Consider the following 24,239-nt stretch of genomic DNA (forward strand, 5'->3'; position numbering starts at 1 on the left):
ATTAGGGAAAAAAATATACGATAAAAGGGTACCTTAACAGTTTTCCTTGGATTGGATTTATTTAAATCCTGCCCACAGCTAGCAGCACCCAAGTAATCATTAGCACAGATGCACGCTACCCAATCGTAATGGTCAATTTGGTTTCACATTGGATATCCCTATGGGGCTAGTTAGGCACTATCAGTAAATTACACAACGTACATGGGACAATATTTTAAAATGTCAATAGTTCAAAATTTCAATGACTTAAAAATATCAAACCAACTATAAATTGTAGAAATTCATATACAAATATTGAAATAATTGAATTTGAAAACTAACCAGTGCGTAACATGAAAATATTGTCCCATTTACATTGTGTAATTTATTCATGGCCCCTAACTAGCCGCACAGATAGGCTATCCAAAGTCCAACTACGGTAGCACACTGGCCGGCTGAAGCTAATTGGCGAAAGAAGTTGGCTAGCTTGCTAGCTTGTCCAGGCTACTTTTAGACACAAGACCTGGTTTGACTGTTTAAGGTTATCTAGAAGGGTGAGTGACTGTACCTGTGTACTGTTTTGGCAGAGTGAAAGCACAAACACTTCCCACGTTCTATTACAAACACACAAGAGACACCCACATCAAAGCACGCCTCCAAGACCCAAATCTCGTTATCAGTCTCATTGCCTAATGAGGAAAATTGAAACCGAGGTTTAATCCATAAATTCAGCACCCCTTTCACAACCTGGCCGTTCCACCTCAAAAATCAAAAAGATGTCGACACCCATCATCTCAGATTGTTCTGAAATTGTTTCTGTAGTTGGTAACAGATGCGATTAGCATTCCTGAAACAATGTTTTGTTGAAATATAATTTGATCTGAGAAATATAATCTAATTGATTCTGGATTCTTGACATAGCTTTACTCACAGCTTATTATATCCGCAGCTGTGCATATCATTCTAAGTTGACATTGTGTAAATTCTCCCAGTTGTTAATCCCCCCCCAATAATATAAACGTTAATTGTTTTACTGCATTGTTAGGAGCTAGTAACATAAGTATTTCGCTGCACCCGCCATACCACCTGCTAAACCAGCAGTCCCCAAACTAGGGGTTGCGACCCCATGTGGAGTCACCTGATATGAAAATGGGGTGGCGGGAGAAGTTCCAAAATCCTGACGAAAAATTCTAATAAATATCCAAAAAATATACAGTACCAGTACTGTACTGTCATTTCTCATTGCTTATTTGAGCAGTTCTTGCCATTATATGGACTTGGTCGTTTACCAACTAGTGCTATCTTCTGTACACCACCCCTACCTTGTCACAACAAAACTGATTGGCTCAAACGCATTAAGAAGGAAAGAAATTCCACACATTAGGCACACCTGTTATTTGAAATGCATTCCAGGTGACTACCTCATGAAGCGGATTGAGAATGCCAAGAGTGTGCAAAGCTGTCATCAAGGCAACGGGTGGCTACTTTGAAGAATCTCAAAAATAAAATATATTTAGATTTGTTTCACACTTTTTTGGTTAGTACATGATTCCATGTGTGTTATTTCATACTTCTGATGTCTTCACTATTATCCTACAATGTAGAAAAATAGTAAAAATAAAGAAGAACCCTGGAATGAGTAGGTGTGTCCAAACCTTTGACTGGTACTGTATATTATAATATTGTCTTTGTATCTCAAAATCATAGTAATGTCGTTAACCTTAAAAAATCGAAATGAAAATGATTAAAAATTCAAAGATAAAATTCAACCAGAGAGCACCCTTAAATCATAAGAAAAGGCCGCACTTGAGCGTTGAACTCAACTCACAGTAAATGGCTAGGCCAGCTATGCTATGAAACTACACACTCTTGCAGACTTTGATATTACCGGCTGCAACTGATATGGTGAAAACAATGTGTGGGGAGGCAGAGGCACAGGAATTCACATCAATACCTTTGTCAGATAACACTGTTAAATTAATAATGTATGCTATTGCTAAAATTCTGATTGAATGACTCAAAAACTGTGAGGGGCGGAGATGCGCATGCATTTACTTTTGTTCGCTATACATGTTGGGGGATGCTATTTACAAGGACATATTGTTCTGTCTCACGATTTCCGTGCATGAAACGGCACAAGGGCTGTACAGTGTGCTGTGAGGCTATACTGACAAAACAAAATGATTTTATGGGATCAAATGGTGGAATTTTACACAGATGGGGCTCCATCTATGGCGGGATGGTGGGCAGGCCTCTGCACTTTATTTATGAATGTGTCTCCCTCTGCCATATGGATGCATTGTATGATACAACGAGAGCAATTGGTGGCAAAAGAGCAGAGCACAGAGATACACTGAGTGTCCAAAACATTAAGAACTCTTTCCATGACTTGACCAGGTGAATCCAGGTGAAAGCTATGACTCCTTATTGATGTCACTTCTTAACTCAGTGCGGATGAAGGTGAGGAGACAGGTTTTAAAGGAGGGGTTTTAAGCCTTGAGACAATTGAGACATGGATTATGTATGTGTGCCATTCTATGGTTCAAAAGCATATTTAGAAAATCTGAGATGACAGTGTTGTTAACAAAAGGCTAAGCTTGAGAGCTAGCATATTGATTTCATTTCATTTGCGATTTTCATGAATAGTTAACATTGCGTTATGGTAATGGGCTTGAGGCTGTAGTCACGATCCCGGATCCGGGATGGCTCGACGCAAGAAGTTAATTACATCATTTTTTCACATGGTTGGGGTTGCAAGAAGTTTCAGATATCAAAATGGGGTCGTAGGCCAAATAAGTTTGGGAACCCATGTGCTTAACTGTGTACACATCCAATATACTTTGATTTGATTTTGAATAAACATAAGTCTTTCCATCTTTATGAAAAATTATGTACACTGCACATGGAGGTTGTTTAAAATAATTAAGAATTACCTCTGAACTATACTGGCATATTCCACAACTTCAGACCCCTTCAATGCTGATAGTGCTCTTGTTCTTTTTCTAAAAAATTGCTACAGATCCAGGATTTTAATAGTTTTGTATAGCCTAAACACAGGACAAAATGCAATCAAAACAAGCTGTCTTTTCAAATGCAACTTATTATGTGACTTGTTAAGCACGTTTTTACTCCTGAAATTATTTAGGCTTGAAATAACAAATGTGTTGCAAGCTGTCTTTTCAAATGCAACTTATTATGTGACTTGTTAAGCACACATATTTAGACTTGAAATAAAAAATGGGTTGAATACTTATTGACTGAAGACATTTCAGCATTTCACTTTTTATTACATATAATTTCTAAAAAACAAACATAATTCCACTTTGACATTATGATGTATTGTGTGTAGGTCAGTGACACAAAATGTAAATTTAGTCCATTTTAAATTCAGGCTGTAACATAACAAAATGTGGAAAAAGTCAAGGGGTGTCACGCCCGGACCTTAGAGAGCCTTTTTAATTATCCATTTGGTGTGACTTGGGTGGGCAAATCTATGTGTTCTATTTCTTTGTTGGCCAGGTATGGTTCCCAATCAGAGGCAGATGTGTATCGTTGTCTCTGATTGGGGATCATACTTAGGCAGCCTGTTTTCCACCTGAGTTTGTGGGATCTTGTTTTTTGTACAGTTACTGTGTAGCCTGCAGAACGTTACATTCGTTTATATATATGGTGTTCATCTAATTAAAGAAAGATATATGCTTACCACGCTGTACTTTGGTCTACTCTTCCTACCACCAACGAGAGCCATAACAGAAGATCCCATCACAAACGGACCAAGCAGCGTGGTCAGGAGAGGACACAATGGAAACCCGAGAGGCCGCCCCAATTTAATTTTGAGGGGGGGGGGGGCAGATGACGTGGGCGTCGGTGCTGAGGGGTGAGTCCGAGACAGAGGACGAATTCTTGGACCGTTTGAGCGAGGAGTGGTTGGCAGTGGAGAGGGACAAAAGAGTTTGGAGGGGTTGGAGTCTGGAGCAAGACAGTCGCTTTGAGGCAGCATGCTTTGCGGTTACACGTACTGTGCCTCCAGTAGGCATCCACAGCCAGGTGCGCTCTGTGCCAGCTCCCCACATTTGCCATGCTAGAGTGGGCATTCAGCCAGGACGGATTGTGCCGGCTCAGCTCTCCTGGTCTCCGGTACGTCTCTTCGGCCCAGGATATCCTGCGCCGGCTCTGCGCACTGTGTCTCCGGTGCGCCTTCACAGCCCAGAGCGCCCCGCAGTTGCCGGGCAAGGGTGAGCATCCAGGCAGGACGGGTTGTGCCAGCGTCTCCACGGCCCAGTATATCCTGTGCCAGCTCTACGCACCCGGCCTCCAGTGATGATCCATGGCCCGGAGCCTCCAGTGAGGATTCATGGCCCGACGCCTCCAGTGATGATCCATGGTCCGACGCTTCCAGTGTTGATCCATGGCACGAATCCTGCAGTGATGATCCATGGCACGGAGCCTCCAGTGATGATCTGTGGTCCGGAGCCTCCAGTGACGATCCCCGGTCCGGAGCCTCCAGTGACGGTCCCAGGTCCGGAGCCTCCAGCGACGGTCCCCGGTCCGGAGCCTCCAGCAAGAGTTCCCAGGAAGGAGCCTCCAGCGACGATCAGTGGTTTGGTTCCTCTAGCAGTGATCTACGGTCCGGAGTCCCCGGCGAGGATCTCCGCACCAGAGGCGCCACCGAAGTGGGGGGAGCCTCAAGTGGAGCGGGGTCTGCATCCCGCACCGGAGCTTCCACCGAGATGAGATGCCCACCCGGACCCTCCCCTATAGGTTCAGGTTTGCGGCCTGCAGTGATGATCCATGGCACGAAGCCTCGAGTGACGACCTGCGATCCGGAGCCTCCAGTGACGGTCCCCGGTCCGGAGCCTCCAGCGACGGTCCCTGGTCCGGAGCCCCCAGCGATGGTCCGGAGGCCCCAGCGACGTTCCGGAGGCTCCAGCGATGGCTCCCAGTCAGGAGCCTCCAGCAAGGGTTCCCAGGCCGGAGCCTCCGGCGACCATCGGTGGTTCGGTTCATCCAGCAGTGATCTACAGTCTGGAGTCCGCGACGACGATCTACAGTCTGGAGTGTGTGACAACGATCTAGTTTGCGGCCTGCAGTGATGATCCATGGCACGAAGCCTCTAGTGACGACCCGCGATCCGGAGCCTCCAGTGACGGTCCCCGGTCCGGAGCCTCCAGCGACGGTCCCTGGTCCGGAGCCCCCAGTGATGGTCCGGAGTCCCCGGCGACGATCCCGCAACAGAGGCGCCACCGAAGTGGGGGGAGCCTCAAGCGGAGCAGGGTCTGCGCCCCGCACCGGAGCCTCCACCGAGATGGGAGCCTTTTTTATTCTCTATTTGGTTAGGTCAGGATGTGACTTGGGTGGGCAAATCTATGTGTTCTATTTCTTTGTTGGCCGGGTATGGTTCCCAATCAGAGGCAGCTGTCTATCGTTGTCTCTGATTGGGGATCATACTTAGGAGTTTGTGGGATCCTGTTTTTGTACAGTTACTGTGTAGCCTGCTGAACGTTACGTTCGTTTATCTTTTTTTTTTGGTGTTCATCTAAATAAAGAAAGATGTACGCTTACCACGCTGCGCCTTGGTCTCATTCCAACAAAGGACGTAACAGGTGTGAATACATCCCTGCACCAGGGTATCAAAGAACTATCAATTAATAATCATATCAATGGATGGAATCAGTGAATGAATGGTTTTTGTTGTTCTACTTAGTCGTTCAAATGGGATACTAAGTTGTTCGAATGAGTTACTATGTAATTCAAACATCATTCAAATAAGATACTAAGTGTTTTTTTTTTGCCTTGTGCTTATAGTTTTGGGCTTATAGTTTTTTTACACTACTTTATGGTAAATAATGCTTCACTTCAATTAATAATTTCTCTGAACAGTGGAAAAAACATCAGCATATTCACAGGGAATACATTACATAGTATTGAGAAGCAATACTTCAAGCCTCAGTTTCATACTACTACTACTAGCTTAATTTCTTCAAGATAAAATCTAATTTCAACTAAGCAATGCCAATCCTACACACTTAGAAAAACATGTGCTAAGTAGAACCATACAGGATTTTTCGGTTTGTCCCCATAGGAGAACAAGGGATGCTGGGTAGAACCCGCTATGTAGGCTTCTTCAAAGAAGCCCCTGTATATGGTTCTACATAGAAAACTTTATGAACTGTTCTGCCTAGAACCCTCTATAAAGGATTGTACCAATAATAATTGTATAATCTAAAGGTTCTTCCTAGAACCGTCTATGAATGGTTCTACCGAGAACCCTTTCATCTTGGTTGTACAGTCGTCTCAAATAAAACTGTGAAGGACCTCAGCGTTACTCTGGACCCTGATCTCTCTTTGACGAACATACAGTATAAAGACTATTTCAAGGACAGCTTTTTTTCCCATCTTCGTAACATTGTAAAAATCAGAAACATTCTGTCCAAAATATGCCAGGAAAGTTAAAGAAAAGTTAATCCATGCTTTTGTCACTTCTAAACTAGACTACAACAATGCTCTACTTTCCAGCTTCCAGGATAAAGCACTAAATCAACTTCAGTTAATGCTAAACACGGCTGCTAGAATCTTGACTAGAACCCAAAAATGTGATCATATTGCTCCAGTGCTAGCCTCTCTACACTGGCTTCCTGTTAAGGCCAGGGCTGATTTCAAGGTTTTACTGCTAACCTACAAAGCATTACATGGGCTTGCTCCTACCTATCTCTCCAATTTGGTCCTGCCGTACATACCTACACGTATGCTACGGTCACAAGACGCAGGCCTCCATATTGTCCCTAGCATTTCTAAGCAAACAGCTGGAGGCAGGGCTTTCTCCTATAGAGCTCCATTTTCATGGAATGGTCTGCCTATCCAAGTGAGAGACGCAGATTCGGTCTCGACCTTTAAGTCTTTATTGAAGACTCATCTCTTCAGTAGGTCCTAGGATTGAGTGTAGTCTGGCCCAGGGGTGTGAAGAGGAACGGAAAGGCACTGGAGCGACGAACCGCCTTGCTGTCTGTGCCTGGCCGGTTCCCCTCTCTCAACCGTGATTCTCTGCCTCTAACCCTATAATGGGGGCTGAGTCACTGGCTTACTGGTGCTCTTCCATCCTGTCCCTAGGAGGTGTGCGTCACTTGTGTGGGTTGAGTCAATGACGTGATCTTCATGTCCGTGTTTGGCGCCCCCACCGGGTTCGTGCCGTAGGGGAGATCTTCGTGGGCTATACTCAGCCTTGTCTCAGGGAAGTGAGTTGGTGGTTTGAAGATATCCTTCTAGTGGTGTGGGGGCTGTGATTTGGCAAAGTGGGTGGGATTATATCCTGCCTGTTTGGCCCTGTCCGGGGGTATCATCGGATGGGGCCACAGTGTCTCTCGACCACTCCTCTCTCAGCCTCCAGTATTTATGCTGCAGTAGTTTATGTGTCGGGGGGCTAGGGTCAGTTTGTTATATCTGGAGTATTTCTCCTGTCTTATCCTGTGTCCTGTGTGAATTTAAGTATGCTCCCTCTAATTCTCTCTCTCTCCCTCTCCCTCTCCCTCCCCTCCCAGAGGACCTGAGCCCTGGGAACATGCCTATTACCTGGCCTGATAACTCCTTGCTGTCCCCAGTCCACCTGGTCGTGCTGCTGCTCCAGTTGCAACTGTTCTGCCTGGAGCTAAGGAACCCTGACCTGCTCACCGGACGTGCTACCTCTACCGTACCTGCTGTCTCTAACTCTGAATGCTCGTCTATGAAAAGCCAACTGACATTTACCCCTGAGGTGCAACCTCTACAACCACTGTGATTATTATTATTATTTGACCCTGCTGGTCATCTATGAAGGTTTCAACATCTTGGCCATGTGGTGTTATAATCTCAACCCGGCACAGCCAGAAGAGGACTGGCCACCCCTCAAAGCCTGGTTCTCTCTAGGTTTCTTCCTAGGTTCTGGCCTTTCTAGGGAGTTTTTCCTAGCCACTGAGCTTCTACATCTGCATTGCTTGTTGTTTGGGGTTTTAGGCTGGGTTTCTGTACAGCACGTTGTGACATCGGCTGATGTAAAAAGGGCTTCATAAATACATTTTGATCAATCTAGTGATGTTGGGTTTGATACCGGAGCTCCGAGACATGCGACGGAATCACTAAGCTGCTAACTTCGAGAACAGTGCTCTGATGACTCTGTCAGCAGTACGTCATCATTGACGTCCGAAGCTTCGTTTCACCACGTGCTTTGTCAAAGCGTGTGTTGCACAGCGGTTCCGGTGCTTTCCTCGATTCTAAATGCCGACCTCTACGGCACACCGTATTTACAAGTAGAGTCAGGATTTTGTACAAAAACGTTCACCTGACTGGTCGCTTAGCCGGCAGAGGAGGGAACCATGGAACATTCAGGGACATGAGCGTATGAGGTTGAATCCTGTGAAGACACGTTATTTTGAAAATGATTTTATGCGAAACCACACTTTCTGCACTGTTCTTTCTGCATTTGTTTTATTTAGTGTAGTATGAGGTTCTGTCTGAAGCATATTACAAAATGTTTTTGAAAAATGGTCAACTTGAAGGCAAAAAAGGGAAGCATGATGTACAGTAAGACGCAAACCTGGTATTCCAACTGATTATAGGCTAACAAAGCCAATGACTTACCACAGTGAAGAAAAATTATGTCTATTTGATAAACACACGCTGGTATTTTTTGCTGACCAGCTAATGTGCACTGTGAACCGATAATGAAGCTCCGAGTGATGAACCGTTTTCTGGCACAATTTGGTGAAAGCGCCGAAGCCTTCAGAAAGCCTCGGTTTCCCATCACTACTATTGTTTTTTGAGGATTCTTCCTAGAACCCTCTATGAGCGGGTAGAACCACCAGGCTTACATTACATATATCATAAGGCTTTTCTCCTGGTCTATTGGCCTCATCAGGCCTGCAAGTTGCATTATTCCGGCTTGCAAAGTGATGTGTAATTCCTATTGGAATCCAACCAGAGTTAGGATATCCAACAAGTGGAATTGTTACTCACCCACAACCTGCATTCAGAATGACTGCCAGGGTAGGGAAGATTAAACTCGGAGACTAGCTCAATCATCTAAACTAGAACAACCATCTCAGTTAGTTTAGAAAACTGTATGTTATTTATCTTTGTGTAGTATAAAATGTATATGCAAAAACCCAGATATTACAGTAAAACAAATCATTCAGAACCCTTTGACTTACAAAGAACCCTTGTCTTCAAAAAAGGGATCTTCTGATCAAAAAGGTTCTTGATAGAACCCTATCAGTCCACAAACACCCCTGTTGGAACCCTGTTTTTAAGGAGTGTAACTACAGAAACAACTTCAGAACAATCTGGCTTTCTGAAATGATGTGGATCAACTCAACCGACCTAATGTCTATGTGTAATGTTATACAGCGATCGGGGGAAGGGAAGGCGAGATCATCAGTGTTATGACAGGTTTCTGATATAAAAAAGAAGCAGCATAGGCTTGGGCACGCAGGACAGGATATGAATAGATTTATTTCTAAGACAACTGCCCTTGAAAATTGCATGTAGAAATTCTGAAGGAGATAGTGTCACTCAACAACCATTTTATACATATTCACAGACTTGGTAAAAAACGCTTATCCCCCCCATCAAACTGAGCACCACTAGCTTCTCATAATCCAACCCAGAAACTACTAAATTAAAGCAGTAGATTCAAAAACAGTGGAGGCTGCTGAGGGGAGGACGGCTCATAATAACGTCTGGAACGGAGTCAATGGAATTGTATCAAACATATTGTTTCCATTCCAGCCATTACTATGAGCCGTCCTCCCCTCAGCAGCCTCCACTGATTGAAAAGTAAGACATTTGACAATGACAAGCATTAACAATATTATGGGTAGATACATTGACACAATAAACACAAGGGTAAGGCCTTAGACTACTAGGTCGTGATAATAAGTGTGTATGCTATCTTCCTTCTTTGTTTTGTTCTGTCCCCACCATGGCATTAGAGAGAGATAATGCGATTCTCCCCAGCTCGGGACTATTGGGAGACCCTAATGGCATTAACCCAGCGGGATGGGCCTCAGTCATTCATGCTAACCATGTTTGTCATCCACTATCCCACAATGCAACAAAGAACACCGCCTCGTTACTAAAGAGGGTCCTGAACTCCTCAACTCTGGATGCCATCATCGCTATGGTAAAACAGCAATAGGAAGTAGCGGGGCAGCTCTGGGGTTGGCTGGGATGTGGGGCGTTATTCATGGAACCTCACGGGGCCCTGCCTGAAATACGGTGATGCGATATAAATAGTAAAGGAGTGATAGAACCCCCTTTCTAAATGAGGATCATCCATGCTCAGCGGGATAGATGACGGGAGAAAAAAGGAAACAAAAGCAGTGCAGAGACAACGTAGCTGCCCCCCTGCCTATATGGTTTCTTCCTCATGCATTAGGAGAGAAAGAAAAAAAAATAACATGGAGGCCCTGGTTAACCAAGGATGAGGCCTCTCTCTCAATGGTCCCCTAAAGCTACCAAATGCAGGTGGCTTGGAACTCTTCCCCTCCCACCCATGGAATGACTTCTCTATCAGGCCCTTACCTGAGTGAGGGGCCCCTCTCGCTGGAGCTCCTGGCGAGCAGCGCCGACAGACTGGGGAAGGAGACCCAGCTCTTGAAGGTACTTCTGGACGCTCCTGCTAAGTTTCGCCTCCCCCGTCTTCAGCTTCCTGTCTCCACCATAGCGTGTCAGGGAGGCAGACGGGGGATCTGGCCTTCGGATGGGAACCTTGCGTAGCTTGGACAGCTCTCTGGAGATCACATGCTGGGTGGTGGCATCCTGCCATGTCAACCCTAGAGATGGAGTCGAGTAAAGCAATGTTAAACCATGGTCATATTCATTAGTGTACACAGTAGAGGTCGACCGATTAATCGGAATGGCCGATTAATTAGGGCCGATTTCAAGGTGTTTTTTGGCGCCGATTTGCCGATTTAAAACAAATATATATATTTTTATATACCTTTATTTAACTAGGCAAGTCAGTTAAGAACACATTCTTATTTTCAATGACGGCCTAGGAACGGTGGGTTAACTGCCTCGTTCAGGGGCAGAACGACAGATTTTCACCTTGTCAGCTCGGGGGATCTTGCAACCTTACAGTTAACAAGTCCAACGCAATAACGACCTGCCTCTCTCTTGTTGCACTCCTCAAGGAGACTGCCTGTTACGCGAATGCAGTAAGCAAAGGTAAGTTGCGAGCTAGCATTAAACTTTTCTTATAAAAAACAATCAATCATAATCACTAGTTAACTACACATGGTTGATGATATTACTAGATATTATCTAGCGTGTCCTGCGTTGCATATAAACTGACTGAGCATACAAGCATACAAGTATCTAAGTATCTGACTGAGCGGTGGTAGGCAGAAGCAGGCGCGTAACCATTCATTCAAACAGCACTTTTGTGAATTTTGCCAGCAGCTCTTCGTTGTGCGTCAAGCATTGCGCTGTTTATGACATCAAGCCTATCAACTCCCGAGATGAAGCTAGTGTAACCGAAGTGAAATGGCTAGCTAGTTAGCGCGTGCTAATAGCGTTTCAAATGTCACTCGCTCTGAGCCTTGGGGTGGTTGTTTCCCTTGCTCTGCATGGGTAACGCTGCTTCGATGGTGGCTGTTGTCGTTGTGTTCCTGGTTCGAGCCCAGGGAGGAACGAGGAGAGGGACGAAAGCTATACTGTTACACTGGCAATACTAAAGTGCCTATAAGAACATCCAATAGTCAAAGGTTAATGAAATACAAATGGTATAGAGGGAAATAGTCCTATAATAACTACAACCTAAAACTTCTTACCTGGGAATATTGAAGGCTCGTGTTAAAAGGAACCACCAGCTTTCATATGTTCTCATGTTCTGAGCAAGGAACTGAAACGTTAGCTTTCTTACATGGCACATATTGCACTTTTACGTTCTTCGCCAACACTTTGTTTTTGCATTATTTAAACCAAATTGAACATGTTTCATTATTTATTTGAGGCTAAATTGATTTATTGATGTATTATATCAAGTTAAAATTAGTGTTCATTCAGTATTTTTGTAATTGTCATTATTACAAATAAATAAATAAAAATCATCTGATTAATCGGTATCGCCCTTTTTTGTCCTCCAATAATCGGTATCGGTATCGGCGTTGAAAAATCCGGGTTGCGGATTTAATCGGTCGACCTCTAGTACACAGTAGCAAAACATTTTGCAATTGTAAATTAAAACAAGCGTTTTCTATTGGACAAGTGCAGGCAGTCCCTCCCCGTTTCTGTCCGTTTTCTTCCGTTTGGTGTCTAGTGTATACGACCCAGAATACCAACACATATCTTCCCCCTGTGTTATAAATATAAAAATAAACACTGTTCAAATAAAACACAATGCTATGGGAAAACATTGAGACAGCAACAAAACGGAGGGTCATGCAGTCAGTGTACACAGTGGTGTGTAATTATCTGGCCGTGGTCTGTCTTGAAATCTGATGACAGTGAACCTGAGGAAAAGCAAAGCAATGCATGGCGCCCTCCCAGCGAGTCAACAAGCCCTGCGAGAATGTCACGCCGCAGCCAAAGCCACACCAACATTTCCACTAATTGCCAACACATACTCAGAATGCAAGGCTCCCGGGCACGGGCACAACATTGCGTTGCCAAGGCCAGATGGAGCTACCCAGGCAAGAAGAGACCCAAAACAACATGGATGTCTGGCCTCATTCCCAAAGAGCCAACAGGAACGTCTGCATTCCACTGCAGAAAAGCACACAGAAATACCACCGATAATGTAATAATGCAGTATGGGCCAAGATGGTCAGATATGGAATGCAGTTTTACTGTTATTCTAATAGCATTGACAAATTATTTTAATGAGAATACTTGTTATTGGAAAGTATGGGTGTTATCCATAGAATCCATGATATTTCACAATTATTTCAGACATTCTCTCTCCCTTCTACATCTACATTGCTTGCTGTTTGTGGTTTTAGGCTGGGTTTCTTTGTGGCTCTTTGTGACATCTGCTGATGTAAAAAAGGGCTTTATAAATACATTTGATTGATTGATACAAATGTAGCCCTCGAAGAGGTCCTCTTTTTGAGAGACAACACTTTTTTGATGATGTTCACTGAGTGTACAAAACAGTAGGAACGCCTTCCTAATATTGAGTTGCATCCCCCTTTGGCCCTCAGAACAGCCTCAATTTGTCAGGGCAAGGACTCTCTACAAGGTGTCGAAAGCGTTCCACAGGGATACTGGCCCATGTTGACTCAAATGCTTCCCACAGTCGTGTAAAGCTGCCTGGATGTCCTTTGGTTGGTTACCATACCCCCTTCAAAGGTGCTTAAATATTTTGTCTTGCCCATTCACGCTCTGAATGGCATACACACAACCCATATCTTAATTGTCTCAAGGCAAAAAAAAATACTTCTTTAACCTGTTTCCTTCCCTTCATCTACACTGATTGACGTGGATTTAACAAGTGACCTCAATAAGAGAGCATAGCTTTCACCTGGATTCACCTGCTCAGTCTATTTCATGGAAGGATCCGGTGTTCCTAATGTTTGGTACACTCAATGCAGAGGAGAACAACAGGCTAGCAGCCAGCCAGGCCAGGAATAGTTCACCAACTGTGGCTACATATGACTTCATTAGCTTGGCCACTGATGTATCCCATGATACCTCTGAATAGACCACGGAGTGTATAGGGTAGGTGTTATCGAACGTAACCCAACCGTCAGCCCCATCACAACACATCCTCCCATCTACTATTTGTAGTGCAGTATATAGGGGGTACGAAGCCATTTGGGAAGCAAGCCTAAGTGTTCCATACATTAGTGCAGTAGTAGTTATCGTGGGGCCATCAGGACAGATGGGGGGGGGGGCAGGTCCAGTTGAATCCATAAAGGACCCATAAAATATCTAGTGCTTAATTATTCCTGGTTAATGGGTTCAGTGGTGAGAGAAAGTCTGATTGTTGGGGAACAGAAGGCGGATGGCACAGGTTTGATTGACTGTGACAGCTTTATCCACAGGTAGAGAGAGAAGTCACTGCTCGCGCCTAAAAAGAGGTGGGAGTTTAACGGACAATCTGGGATTGGTACATCAATTTGTTTTATTCATTCATTGTTGTTCTGTTGTTGTTTGAATCCCAGATTGCCCCGTTCAATGATTCCGACTCAGGAAGGGATGGAGGCAGGCCTCAACATTTACTGTACATGGTTGGCTGCCTTTTAGTAAAGTAGCTACCAGCTGATTATACTCAGCGCTGTGGAGCTAAATATAACGCCAACACGCCTCTGTCTGGGTCCAGAGAAAGGTCAGGCTTAATCTCCTAGTGCCTCAGAGTTTTAGCTTGTTAAAACCAGAACACTGTCTGCGGCTAAATGCAGCTGTTAATTAGCACCTAGCCATTAGTGCGGCGGGAGAGGAGGCTTTGAGCAGTCGAGATATTTCTGCTGGCTTTATGTTTTTATGGGGTGCGAGAGAGAGAGAGAGAGAGGCTGCGGCCTCCTAAATATTCAGAAGCCATTAGTTCCTGTCTCCAAGTCTTGTTGTTTCATCTGCCTTCTTGATTTTAAATTAATAATACAACTTCCAGGCTAATTAATTGAGATAAGACAGTTGTCAATCCATTTTTTAAATCTTTGAATAATAAAATAATTATTAATTACAATTATTTTATTATTCAAAGATTTAAAAAAAATGGATTGACAACTGTCTTATCATCTCAATTAATTAGCCTGAAACTTGTATTATTAATTTAAAATCAAGAAAGCAGATGAAACAACAAGACTTGGAGACAGGAACTAATAACAATGTATCTACTTCAATCATCTTTTACGCCATCTTATTCAATGTAATGTCCCAAAACAAGATTCCTTGGCAGTCCTCCACAGTTACGTTTCATATTGCTTTTGTAGTTTTGTTACAATGTGTATACTGTTGAGGAAATTGTCTATTGTCTGTTTGTAATTGTCCCCAAAAAAATATCTTACCTTGTCTTGCCACAGATAAATGTGGGAATAACTGTGAGGAAATAATAGGGTCATTCTCACGAAACTGACATTTTTTATCAAAATTTCCTCTTGGATCACTGAGATTAGAATCTGTATTTATCTATTTCATATTTACTATTATGTTTTTTGATCAGATATTATGCATTTTACCACCATTTCTAAAACTACCAACTCAAAAATGATTATTATGGCAAAAACTTTTTAACATTTCTCCCCTCATGAACAGGCCTGAATTAAACATAACAATGAAAATACAAATATCTAAAATTAAATTATTAAAATGTCCGACGGACAAATATGCCCCAATTCATAGTTCCAACTGTAAAGTTTGGTGGAGGAGGAATAATGGTCTGGGGCTGTTTGTCACGGTTTGGGCTAAGTCCCTTAGTTCCAGTGAAGGGGAATCTTAACACTACAGCATACAATTACATTCTAGATGATTCTGTGCTTCCAAATTTATGGCAGCAGTTTGGAGAAGGACCTTTCCTGTTTCAGCCTGACAATGCCCCCATGCACAAAGTGAGGTCCATGCAGAAATGGTTTGTCGAGATCGGTGTTGAAGAACTTGACTGGGCTGCACAGAGCCCTGACCTCAACCCCATCGAACACCTTTGGGATGAATTGGAACGCCGACTGCGAGCCAGGCCAAATCGCCCAACATCAGTGCCCGAACTCACTAATGATCTTGTGGCTGAATGGAAGCAAGTCCCCGCAGCAATGTTCCATCATCTAGTGGAAAGCCTTCCCAGAAGAGTGGAGGCTGTTATAGCAGCAAAGGAGGGACACAACTCCATATTAATGTCCATGATTATGGAACGAGATGTTTGACGAGTAGGAGTCTGCATACTTTTGGTCATATAGTATATTCCATTACCGTAACACATAACCTCTTTTTATCATTACCGTAACACTATCAGATGAAGCCAAAATTGCTAAAGTATACATTTGATTCTTCCTAATATTTCCTATATATTGGTGCATACAGTAATGATGAGCAGGTTTTTTGAGATGAGACCGCATGTTTCGGGATGAGTGTTGCATAGTTTGCCATTCAAAAACTGTACTGATCTCTATCATAGATTAAGTAATCCCAAATGACATTGCAAGATACTAAAATCACGGATCTTAATGCAGTAAAATACCTCCAATTTCAGCAGAACTATACGTACCGTAATTACATGCATTTTCAAAAGTCAGAAGTGGACTTTTTGGGGGGGAATAAATCATTGACAGGTAATATCGGTGTATTATGACATGGCTATGTTTGGTTTGTGTGTATTTATGGATTCAATGGGATCCTTTGGGCAAATGGCACAACACAATATGCCTATAAAGTATCTGAAAAGAAAACTCACATATGGGCCAACAACTGTCTTGGGATATCAAACAACAGTATGGTGGTCATGCGAAATGTGGGTTTCGGGAAAGGTGCACATGTCAACATGAAGATATCCTCCTTTAAGTGGTGGGGTTGCTCTGAAACACAAACTGCCGATTTTGTTAAATGGGGTTTAAGCAACCCATATTTATTGACAACCCTACTTAATCAAATAACTGTATTACCAAAGATCTATACAATAGGTTTAAGGAGCAGTCCTAGTAAATAAATAAAAAGCACAGCATACCCAGTGACTATACACTAGAATGAGCTTATTATCATTACCGAAATGAAGGTTCTGATTACCCAAAAATGACGTGGTAATGACAAATGTGGGTTTCGGTACTGAGAGGCCCTTAGCTCGATCTGTAAATGATAGGAGACAGACATTACGAGACGTGCAAGCATTTGAAAACATCACTAAAGTCAATTTATGCCTCCATGTTGTTAAGGTAATGGTTCTCTGACCTTTTCCCAATTTGAGCTTTTTAGCCGTTTCGGTAATGAGAAGGCCAAGTGGGGTAAATTGGGGTGTTTGAGAATAAGAACCTCATTCTGAAGGCATATAAGCGAATAAATGAACTTAGAATTATCTTAACTTGTGCTCACCTAAGCACTACTCCTGTAGATGATATATTATGGGGAAATAAAAAGGTATTTATAAAAAAAAACTGTCGTTTTTACAGGACCTTGAAAAATAATTACGGTAATTAGACACGTCCAAAGACACTGTGTTTTTACGTAATACATATTATAGTTTAATGTAAACTTGAACTACTATACAATTTGGATTATTTATGGACAAACTACAGTAACATATTTTGTGTTGTATTCAAATAACTTAGGTTTTTCTCAAGCAAGATTGTATAAAATGACCTGATGATTTAAATCTGGCGAAAATGCAAAACTGATAGAAAATAAGACACGTTGCCAAAAACTTTAAATCTTACGTCTTGAGAATGACGATTGCACGTTTTGTAACAAAATCAGCTACAGACGTGTTTAGAACTGGTTTGATGAGAATCACCCAATAGCACTCATCAGAGCACTGTTGCAGCAGTTGGCATTCCCATTTATAGAAACCCACATGGTGTGCTCAAATCAACTGTGGTCTGAGAACAGTCCAACCAGTACATGTTCTGACTCAAGAGGTGCTCTCATTTTATACCCAATATTCCCATACCCGTACCAGATCTAAAATCTTTAACACAAAATACAGCTGGCACTATTAGCTTAGCTGTAAAATAGCTTATGTAGCCGACATTTGTGAGTCTGTGTATATGTATACATCTTTGACAGTAAACTGTATGTAATGTATGTGTAACAGAGTGTGGGTGAGAAATGACATATTGTATGCAAACCTGGGTTCAAATGATATTTGAAGTCATTTCAAATGCTTTCGCTGGGTTTAATTGAGCTTGCCTGGCGCAATGGAACCTATAGTATAGGCACAAAACTGCGAAACCCACCCCTCCGGAACTACAGGCGGGCTAAATTCTAATTATAAAAGCATTTGAAAGAGTTCAAATGGGATTTGAACCCAGGTCTGGTTGTATGTTTTGCTGTTGTGGAAGATAAACCTCAACACAAAGACACACATATACCCTAAATACATGGAACCTCCGGAGAGGAGGAAGATCAGTGGTGCTGAAATTAAATACGGTCTGTTTGTACTCATTGCATCTCCCTGACTAGATGATCCGATGCAAATGTCACAATGCATGATCTTAATTTGCTTGCCTTGAGAGGAAGTGAAAATTCACTCTGCTTTGCACACGGATCAAGGTGATGCTGAAGGGTCAACCAACTGTAGAGCAGGGACCCTAGTCGTTATTACAGATAGCCAGAGCCTGTGGTTAAGTGGTAACGCTCCCTGGCTCTAAAGGGATATATGCTTCTCCTCCTCTCACACACTTCAAATTTGACTTTAAGTGGTTGTAGTCAATTTTGTCGTCACTATGGATTTCACCTATCACTTAGCCTTGCTTAGCAAAGCTTCTAGTCACAGATCAGGTTGTCTGTAGATCAGGTTGTCTGTAGATCAGGTTGACACACACACACACACACACACACACACACACACACACACACACACACACACACACACACACACACACACACACACACACACACACACACACACACACACACACACACACACACACACACACACGGAGAGACGTTGAACCAAACGCCTTGAATGCTTTGCAGTTTTGCTATATGAAGTACGGACACACTGTGTTTGCACTTTGTGAATCCCAAAGTCGCCTCGGCACACAGCGCCATCGGTGCAGTCTAATATAAAAGTCATTTGCAGTGGATGACAGTGTCTTGCACTCCAAGGCGGCATGTGGAAAATGTAATAGCCGACAATGCTCCTTCCAAGTAGGGATACAGCCAAACAAAGCAAGGAACACGAAGACAAAATAAACCCTTTTTGTGCCGGGGTCAATTTCTATTGATCTAATGACATTGGATGTTGTGTGCAGAGATTAGATTGCATGATTTCGTCTACAAGCGACTCCGATGCAAAATAAAGTTTATTGCAAATCGATGCAATTGAATTCCCCCCCCCCCATCTTTTCTTCTACTCCATTTAGGTTACAGTACAATAGTCTCAATCACTCTGTCTGCTCTTCAACAGGGGAGCTGAACTAAACATCTCAAAGATGACAGACACTTCAATAAGGAGCCATGCTAAGCCGATAAGACCCAGGACACAACAAAGCGTAGACTGACTCGTCTGAAGAGAACGCCACTCAGTCTTTAGATACGTTTCCAAGAGACAGAGCGCAAGCAAAACTGAGCCGGGTTGAACTGGAACCCGAGACTGTGCAGCGCCATCGAAGGTGTGTGATGGAGGGGTGACGTCAGGTCTCCTGTCTTTCCGTCTGCATTTGAACACAACGTCAGTCAGACACAGACAAACGTCTCCCGGCAACAGACATTCCAGAGATATTAACACCTGGATATAAGAGCTTGAGCAAACGGACTCTCGTCCTCCCTCTCATCTGCCCTCTCATCCTCCTCAGTCTCATCCGTTTATTTCAGAGAAGTCATTACAATAAATGCTGTGGTCTCACACGGTTCCTAATATTCATTACTGCGTTTGTCATTTCCTATGGATGCACGCTTTTTCAAATGCTTTTTCAAAATGGTTTTCTACAGTTGTTTACGCCTGTTATAAAAAGGCTATGCTTAGAGTGGCCTGTAAAGCCAATTAGCTGGGAGAGGTTAGTGCTGAAGGTATTTGCTGCCCTCTGCTGTGACAGCCTGTAGTTGCAGATGCTTTTGATGAAATCTGGCTACAGGACTAACAGAGGATAATGATATTGGATGTTATAAATGTTGCATAAATGTGAATGAGACATGAAATTACATATCTAGTTTTTAATTTGATTAATTTAAAACATTCATGAATTGAAGCATGTATTTATTTTGGTAAAACATAAATGCTAAACCTAAACAATCAACTGTCTAACACTTTCCTTTATTTAGTTCCATTGGATAGACTTCCGCTAGAGAGCGTGAACTGACTGGCCTAGTGAATCCATTTGTGCTATTACACTGTGTCAATTAAAAGGCTTCTCTGGTCCTGGCTGGAGGCACCAAACTATTGGTCACTTCCATGTGCCACCCATGACAGACAGCGGAAGAACATTAGAGAGAGAGAGAGAAGGAAAGTGTGTGTGTGTGTGTGTGTGTGTGAGTGTGTGTGTGTGTGTGTGTGTGAGAGAGAGAGAGAGAGAGAGAGAGAGAGAGAGAGAGAGAGAGAGAGAGAGAGAGAGAGAGAGAGAGAGAGAGAGAGAGAGAGAGAGAGAGAGAGAGAGAGAGAGAGAGAGAGAGAGAGAGAGAGAGAGAGAGAGAGAGAGAGAGAGAGAGAGAGAGAGAGAGAGAGAGAGAGAGAGAGAGAGAGAGAGAGAGAGAGAGAGAGAGAGAGAGAGAGAGAGATCAGCCAATACAACTGTACAACCCACACATGGAGTAGCGTCATCTGGAAAACAGGTTGACAGAGGCATATGAAAGAGAGAGACATACTGTACACCGGAGTAATATCTCGAGAACGAAGTAATGCCAAGATCCTGCCGATCCAAATCGGCAAAAATGGAGATCCATTTGGAGATGTTTCAACTGTGTTCTCTCTCCTGTTGTTTGAGGACATCCCTGGGCCTGTTTTGTGTCCTGTTCTCCCGTATCTACCCTGTTCAACAAGCACATTAGCTGCCGTGCTCCCATTAATGGAGCAGGAGAGGCCGTCTAATGCAATTACACCGCATGCAGCACCGTCACTCATCCACGTAATTAGCACCAAATGTCCTTCAATCATACAAGCCAATTAGATTCCTGGTGCCGTTATATGATCAGGGCACAACAATGGCCTGTATGTGGTATATTACCTGTACTTTACCTCTTTGCCACATTTGCAGCTTGAACGTTGGGCTTGCTTTCACATAATTATAACGTCTGGAAGGACGAACAGACCAAACAGACACAGACACACACACACAGACACACACAGACACACACACACACACAGACACACACAGACACACACACACACACACACACACACACACACACACACACACACACACACACACACACACACACACACACACACACACACACACACACACACACACACACACACACAACGACAGACAGAGAGACAAGCAGGCGGACAAACAGAACGCACCTTTGTGGGCCAATATCTGTAGGAGAGTCCTGAGGCGCTGTAGAGCAGAGGCGGAGGCATCGTAGGTGTACAGGTCCGCACCGGGTAACTCCAGGCACCTTCCAAACACTCTGTCTAGAAGGGAACACACGTACAGCATACACACACTGTCATCAAACAGAGCATGTACTGCAGTGACAGACACATGAGGAGAATGGAGTTCTGGGAAAGGGTTAACTAACTTGCCAAAGCAATGACAACAGTACAGGGCTTTAGGATTGTTACTCTGAGGGTGAAACATCATCTTTTACAACTTTCGTAGGAAAGCCGAAGTCGTGTGCTCCCTGCAGTTTCTTGTAAGCTCGGGTTCCTGTTTTGGAGCTAGTCGCTGACACTTTTTTGACGGCAGTGCGATAAGCACCAGGCCATCATTTGCGCTGAGACGTTATCAGGGACACTGTTATCTCCCTATCAGCAGGTCGCTTGCTTCGCCAAACGCGGGTTCCTAGGCAACCCACGGCGGAGCTCCTACCTGGACATTAATTCAATGGTTATCTGGACTGGAGGAGCATGCTGGGACGGCTGCGAGACTCGGGGTCAGGATACCGTGTGAGGAATATAAATGACCCAGCCACACGGCGTCTTTTCACAGTCAGGGAGAGAAAGAATATCCATGTGTCTCGTCTTCTTCAAAATCAACAAAATACATCAAACTCTAGTCAAATGCCGAACTCAAAGTTGAAAGCATTATGACTCATCATCTATGTGTGTGTGTGTGTGTGTGTGTGTGTGTGTGTGTGTGTGTGTGTGTGTGTGTGTGTGTGTGTGTGTGTGTGTGTGTGTGTGTGCGTGAGTGAGAGACTAATGATGTGAACTTCGTGCTGCACCACAGGACAACCTTATCTACAGTCAGTGCTCATTTACTGTGCTTTGCCAGCAGTGGCAATTAATGACACCATGACTTGACTGGCACCCTACACTGCCATGCCTGTTCAAATCCGTTTATTTTTACACATGCATTTATTTATTTAACATTTGCTTATTTACACATGCCATTTATCCGTTTATTTTCTAGGTTTCAGAAGCAGGTGCGCTGTCATCACTCAACCTATCACGAGAGCTTAACCAGCCTTAGTTCTGCTTCTTTGCAATAATAAATGAACTGACTAGGTTAATCCTACACACCAATAGTCACTCTCTTTCAGCCGCAGCTCACGTGATAACTTTGTAATTACAGGCCTGTGCTCAACGTTGAGTGGCTGATAATTACAATGATAATAATGCCGTCGACCTCAGCTACTAATTCCAATCGTCTTTGAAATGAAAAGGCAGTGTTTCCCTGCGTTGCTCCTGAAGCCGTTGACCCCTGGCTCTCTGCGGCGGCAAGCCTTTCGAAGGGAAAATGAACATAAACAACACAACGAAGACAGTGCATTTTATTTTTTGCACCCCGCATATACAAGCTGACAGAATAACTTCACTCCTCCGTGTAGTTATGCAGAGCACGACAGACAGGTAACCTGCTGTACGTGTGAACGACAACAGGAAAGGAGGATAAAAAAAATATGGAAGTGAGACGAGGAAAGGGGGAAACGAAGAATGCTCAAGAAAAGACACATTTGATGTTGAGAATCATGACTATGGTTACCATGATTATGTGAAGCCATTATTTCAGTGTAAACAAGACAGTTTTACAAAATGAGTTTATAACAATGTAATAGAGATGACATAATTGATGAACAGACGACAGTGACATAACAAGCGACAGGCGACTGACTGTCTTATATTTGCTATTTTTGTGCTCCTTCACCAGTTTCCATGACAACTGCCACAGTTAATGTGTTGTTTCCTCCACAGTTGACAGGACATTCCCAGCAGACATCAGACATAATCCTGCACGCACACGCACACACACACACACACACACACACACACACACACACACACACACACAAAAACCCCAAGGCATTTTTAACTCAAATACTTATATTAAGTTGAACTGAAAATCAAGTAAAAGTAATTTTTACTTAAAATGTTTAGGTGGTACTGACTTTTTAAAGTTATGATAACAATTTACTTTTTTCCCAGCATGCTCTACTGCAGGTTGATTAAGAAAAATATGTTTCTGCATGTACATTGAGTGATTGATTGATTAAACCTTGTGCTTTTTAAACTAATCCATTCATTTAGTTTGATGTTTTTGCACCCGTTACTGAAATGGTTGTTCCAGTTTAAATGTATCAATCTCATTCCACGGAGGACCGAGCGCCTGTGGATATTCGCTCCTCCCTTGAACCTGATTGATAAATGAAGGTCTTAATTGAAAGGAAATAACAAAAACTGTTAGGTATCCTGACTCTAGCTGGATGCAATTAGGAATTAAACATCACTTTGCAAGCCAGCATAATGTGATTGCAGGTTGGGTTGCCAGGTTTTCCAGAAATCCCGGTAGGAATATTGGAAGATTCCTGGAAAATCCTTCAAACGGGAAAAGTCTGTGCTATGTGCAGCAATTATCCTTGTCTTGTAAACAGCTAATAGAGAATTATGGTGGGGTGGGGACAGCATCTAATCCAGAGATGCTAAATAAAGTCTCCCCAGGCCGATACAGCATTACAAAATGCAGAGATGATTTGTTGTTTAGCCACTTTACAGTGAATGCGATGGACCACATCAAACATTGCCAGGAGGACTACACATGCTTTGATGGATTGGCTCTTCCTTAATGTGTATATTTTGTACTTAAATGTGTGTATTTTTTTCGTTGTGTGTGTATTGGTCTGTGCTCACTTGTGATCGAGAACTAGGTCTCAATGAGATTTCCCTAAAGACAGAAAAAAAAAGAAGGGGGAAAAAGGCATTATGGAGACTAAGTTATGGATAGATCTAAGTTGATAACATGCTGACTTTCCCATGTATTTCAATTTTACTCATGAACGAGCTGGAACATCTTTTTTTTTGTTGGCCACATGGAGAGTTGAACAAAACAAAAGACAACACGCAGAACTGCAGAGTCTATAAAGGTGCATTTTATGGGCTCCTGACCAATACTTCATTTAAAAAAAAAAATAACATTTGCACTGGTCTTAATGTTTTTTTGTAGATAATGTTTCCAGCATTGTTTCCCCATGACCAAAAAGAGCTTCTGGACATCAGAACAGCGATCACTAATATTTTGTATTTATTTTTATTCCCGTTTCTTCAGGAA

At 43.1% G+C, this 24,239-nt stretch overlaps 1 protein-coding gene across 1 annotated transcript in view; it reads right to left on the reverse strand.

Moving 5' to 3' along the window:
- The window catches only part of ptprn2 (protein tyrosine phosphatase receptor type N2), a 256,439-nt gene that overhangs the window by 182,967 nt on the left and 49,233 nt on the right, over positions 1-24,239 (reverse strand). Inside the window, exons 3-4 of the mRNA XM_052506465.1 lie at positions 21,053-21,166; positions 10,531-10,781 (exon numbers count right to left, since the gene is read on the reverse strand). Of these exons, the coding sequence (XP_052362425.1) occupies positions 10,531-10,781; positions 21,053-21,166 (365 nt within the window). The remainder of the gene's footprint in view (positions 1-10,530; positions 10,782-21,052; positions 21,167-24,239) is intronic.

The sequence above is a fragment of the Oncorhynchus keta genome, chromosome 4 (assembly GCF_023373465.1).
Source record: "Oncorhynchus keta strain PuntledgeMale-10-30-2019 chromosome 4, Oket_V2, whole genome shotgun sequence".
Lineage (NCBI taxonomy): Eukaryota > Metazoa > Chordata > Actinopteri > Salmoniformes > Salmonidae > Oncorhynchus > Oncorhynchus keta.